General features: G+C 38.4%; 1 protein-coding gene across 1 annotated transcript in view; it reads right to left on the reverse strand.

The window, feature by feature from the left end:
• The window catches only part of Syn (synapsin), a gene marked incomplete in the record, with an annotated part of 63,932 nt that overhangs the window by 44,641 nt on the left and 14,291 nt on the right, over nucleotides 1–5,000 (reverse strand). The window contains 2 exon segments of the mRNA XM_070116117.1: nucleotides 1,810–2,061; nucleotides 4,433–4,511. Coding sequence (XP_069972218.1) covers nucleotides 1,810–2,061; nucleotides 4,433–4,511 — 331 coding nt within the window.

Consider the following 5,000-nt stretch of genomic DNA (forward strand, 5'->3'; position numbering starts at 1 on the left):
AACTTAACTGATGGGCAATAATGTGCGGTAGTATCAGTTACTCCCTGATTGAGATGTAACGTCGAGGGCGCTATTAGCCGATTCAGGAAAACCCAAATTATATGTAACAGGAATTCATACGTATGGAAAAAATGCCCATTCATTTTCCGCAAAGAATTATAGCAGAGAATTATTTGAAACAATACACCAAAGCAACAACTTAAAAACCCTACCTAGTGAAAAAATCCAAGTCCATAGATAAACCTGACAACAACAAAAAAAGAACGCCCATCTCTTAAAGGACAAAAATAATTCATCATAAACAGAAAAGATATAAAAGTTACTGATCTAAATCCTGTAGCTTACACGATTCTCTATCTTCTATTCAGAAATTAAAACGTTTTTTTTATCATTAGTCCTTGTTAACCTGTACATGAAGGTATGCCATATATAAATGAAGCGAAAGGGTAAACAATTACATATTACTTAGCGGATAGAGAGTCTGTGTGGCCTTACTATCGTGTCATAGAAGGTGAGAATGAGAATTAATAATTTCACTGTTTAGACTAATTGACATTTCGCTCTACGTCTTCCTTTTCCATTTTTATTTCTTAAAAAAAAAAAACTTAATACCTTCGCAATGTAAAATAATTCATTCCCATTCGTGCCTTGCCAAAATGTCAAAACGTACTCTATCAACGCTTGTGTACTCAGGATACTAGGTATGTGATCCAACGCTAATATGGTGAACACAGGGGATTTACCTGCTGGTCACGGTGGCGCACATTACTCATAATACGTGGACTGGTGGTCATAGTGGATGAGACGAAGGTTGAGATTGGCTGAATAACTTACTGATTGCATTACCATGGCACTCATCATCGACTTGTATGGCACCGGAGAAGCTTTGTGAGTTGTATCCTCTGTCACTGGACTGCCCTTAATTCCCTGACGGTCTATGCATTCCCCTATGATTGCCAAATTCGTAATATTGAATAAAAATATCGATTTACAAAAAAGCTCGTATTCTTTGAAAAATGCGTGAATGAATGTATCCCCCGAGCAATTGGTTCATATGACACGTCGACCCTCGTCTGGTAGAAGACTAAGACGCCACAGATCTATTAACACGTCTCAGTAATGTGGGAACAAAATCTATAACTACAGGGATAACGTGATAGCCGTCTACCAGTCGAGTTCCGAGAAAATGTTAACTGAATGCCATGAGAACGCATGTGGCACCCGGAACTCCACGCAAACTAATACCTGGTTTGGCCTCGCCTGAGAAGAGAGCGAAAAAAGCAAAAGGGGAAACGATTAGTTGGTATGCTTAAAATTATCAAGAGAAAAAAATGAATAAATAAAACGAAACAAGCATATGCTGTTGTATCTTTGTGAGCATTTTGTTGTGATTTGATCGGTTAAGTCCGTAATACCAGGAGTGTCACTAAGATAGACAAAGTAGAAGACGTCAGAGTATATTCTTTCAATGGAAAACGTATCAGAGGGACAGTAGATAGGCTAAACGTTGAACACTTCTCTAACGCAACCTCATGATAATCCATTTATCCGTCTTGGTGTAAAGTTTATCATGCTGGCCCTTGACCCATGCTCACCTGCCACCTAAGGTAACTACACTTGCTGCCTCGGCACTAAAGCCAAATCACTAAGATTTGCTATTCAAAGAAGTGACCACACTTACCTTGCTTTCCAATTATTCTCAGTATTGTTCATATAAAATCATATGTAAAGTAAATCACTTCTACTTCAAATTATCGCATCTATTGTCTAACTATGCCATGCATCTCTGGTAACCTGCTTTTCAATTACCTGCTGAGACTGAGCTCTGGGCTGCGCCTTTGGCTGTGCCTGAGGCTGTGCCTTTGGCTGTGCCTGAGGCTGTGCCTTTGGCTGTGCCTGAGGCTGTGCCTTTGGCTGTGCCTGGGGCTGTGCCTGGGGCTGTGCCTGGGGCTGTGCCTGGGGCTGAGCCTGGGGCTGTGCCTGTGGCTGTGCCTGAGGCTGAGCCTTAGGCTGAACCGGGGACTGTCCTTGAGAATTCGGGACACCTTGCTGTCTCTCGGCCTTATAGTAGTAGAGGAAGTTGCAAAAAAAAGACAGAAAGAGCAGGCAATGATAGGAAGAAGACAGTGACAGGACGCAGCGACTCTAAGACTGCTTGGCCAACTAGGAACGTATGGCTGGACGCCGGAAGTTAGAGCTACGTTGAAGGAATAAGTCACTTAGTGATCCGAAGACAAATAGAGGAAAAAGAAGGTGAAGATAGCGATTAGATTTTTTAAAGAGTCAAATCACGTCCCAAGAAAACCAGAATTAGTACGTAATGCAGGAACACAGACTGGAGAAGAATGGATATTTAACTGCACATTCCAAGCCATTGGGCTAGTCACTTGGGGGAAGGAGGGAGGGAGGGAGGGAGGGGGACCTCAGACCGACGTAAGCCCTTGCCGAACCTCACTCCAACCTTGACAAAGAACGTGGCTCTCACACTGGAGGTCCCGAGGCCATCACAAGAGCTTACACAAGACGTTCATGAGAGCCCCCCCCCCCCACCCACTCTCACCCCCCCCTCCCTCCCAAGAGCCCAGCCCGGAAATCTGAGTGAAATCTAATCGTGAAAAGGAAGGAAACTGCCAAACGACTTTCTCTTAGTTACCTCGTCTTGGCCGTCGTCAGGCTTTGTGGGTGATAACGGGATTTAGTACGCGCTCCTCTTACGCCTTAGGTCTAGTTATATGTCTTATTCTGCTTTTATTATTATTATCATTGTTATTATTATTATTATTATTATTATTATTATTATTATTATTATTATTATTATTATTATTATTATTATTATTATTATTGGCATTATTACCATTATTTTTATCATTATTATTATTATTATTGTTATAATTACTGAAATTATTAGCATTGTCATTAAAACAAAAATTTAGCAATATCATTAATACTGGAACTTGTATACAAATAATAACTGTTCGTTAGGTGAAGGAATGGACATATTTTTGTTGTAACAATTTAGAAGCTTTAATTAGCAAACTTTAAAGAACTAATTTATAAAGTTTAGAACTGATGAAAGACTATGTTTAAGAGAAATATAAAAGTTAAAACAAATATTGCATCGTATATTAACATCATAAGCATACAGAATGTGCATTATTAAAAAGAATGCATTATATATATATATATATATATATATATATATATATATATATATATATATATATATATATATATATACATATATATATATACATATATATATACATATATATATATATATATATATATATATATATATATATATATATATATATATATATATATATATATATATATATATATATATGTATGTATATATATATATATATATATATATATATATATATATATATATATATATATATATATATATATATATATATATATATATATATATGACATACACATAAAAGTATGCATATCCAACACAGCTAAAAGAACTGAACATTAAATTCTTAGCCTAATCACATCCTAATCAATAAAGTGAACAATAAACACTGACTCGCATGCACGCATAGTACTGAGTGCTCCATCTTCCTCACAACACTCTGCAGGGATTCCTTCTGTGCTGCTGACTTGGCAACACGTCAGAGAACTCCTTAGCTCTCCACACTCATTGTTCACACACAAGACAACAGTCAGATGAACACCTGCTTCTAGAGTAGGTGGAGTGCATGGATTTTGTTATCTAATTGGCCTTAGGATCCTAATCTATGGATTGTTAATTTCATTGTAATTGGCTTTTTTGTTTTGTGTGTCGTTTTCTTGGTATTACATTTTTTAATCAACAAATAATGTGAATCTTTTAATCAGAATTCATGCATTAGTAAATTATTTCCGTCACGTGTCCTTTGAAAAGTGAATTTTGTAATTTGCTCTAATATCCTGAGTGTTTTCAGTGAAGTGAGCAAAGGTATCGGGACATACATTCTGTCTATTATAGTCCTGTTTGACAATTTGACTGCAATTTCGTGTGTGTGATTTAGAAAGACGAATTTAAAAAGAAATTTGAACTGAACATGCCTACAAATTGTGTCAAGCCAGTGAAATATTTCTAGAGGATACTATTTTTGTATTTGTTCAATTCACTGATTGGAGGATGAAAAACGACAAATTAACACAACTCGACCATTGGAGGGAAGTTACGCCTAGTGGAGCTGTATTCCCCATTAAGAAGCGACTAAAATACCCCCTCCCACAGTCAAACGCGAGCAACTATCAGCCTTATAATGCATCATTAATCAAAGCACAGCTACGCAACATACCCACTGACAAGCTAATTCCATAACCCCCTTTACATGGTCTAACACGGCTGAACATATACCTCCACCAGGCCTACCATCTCACCCTTCACCAGGTAAGGCAACCCCGGCCTTTACCGCGAGAAACTCACCTGTTGGGTAATAACTTCTTGTCTCCTAAGCGTCGCCTCCTCGTCATCCAGCTCAGCAGAGAGATCCCCGGAGGAGAACCTGAAGCAGCAAGAGTAATTCTGAAGGGAAAGGTAATGGCTGAGCGGAAGCAGGGAGAGCACTTTCTAAAAAGGGTGGAGGGAGTGTCGGTAAGGGAAGGAGAGTTTGGTCAAGGCAAGGAAAGGGAGGGAAGAAAGCAGGTTTTTTAAGGGTGAAGCAAGGGAGAAACACTTATATAACGAAGAGTCTGATTTTCATCCCAAAAAGGTGGAAAAGGGGTGTAACAATTACGAAGATGCAATGCAACGGAATGAAGGAAAGGGAATTGTGTGGGTACGTCTCAGTGGAGAAGCACAGGGACTACACATGCAAAAGAGAAGGACAAGGTTTAGGGTTTAACAAAAGGGAAGGAGGGGCTGGAAGGCTCCTTAAGGGTTAGAATAGGCAGTATGGCCAGGTCGAAGGAAGAAAAAGAAGCTGTTTTCTCCGAGTATGATACAAGAACCAATTATGATAATTATAGTAAAAGTGGTAATAACTATAGTAAAA

The sequence above is a fragment of the Penaeus vannamei genome, chromosome 38, assembly GCF_042767895.1.
Source record: "Penaeus vannamei isolate JL-2024 chromosome 38, ASM4276789v1, whole genome shotgun sequence".
Taxonomy (NCBI): domain Eukaryota; kingdom Metazoa; phylum Arthropoda; class Malacostraca; order Decapoda; family Penaeidae; genus Penaeus; species Penaeus vannamei.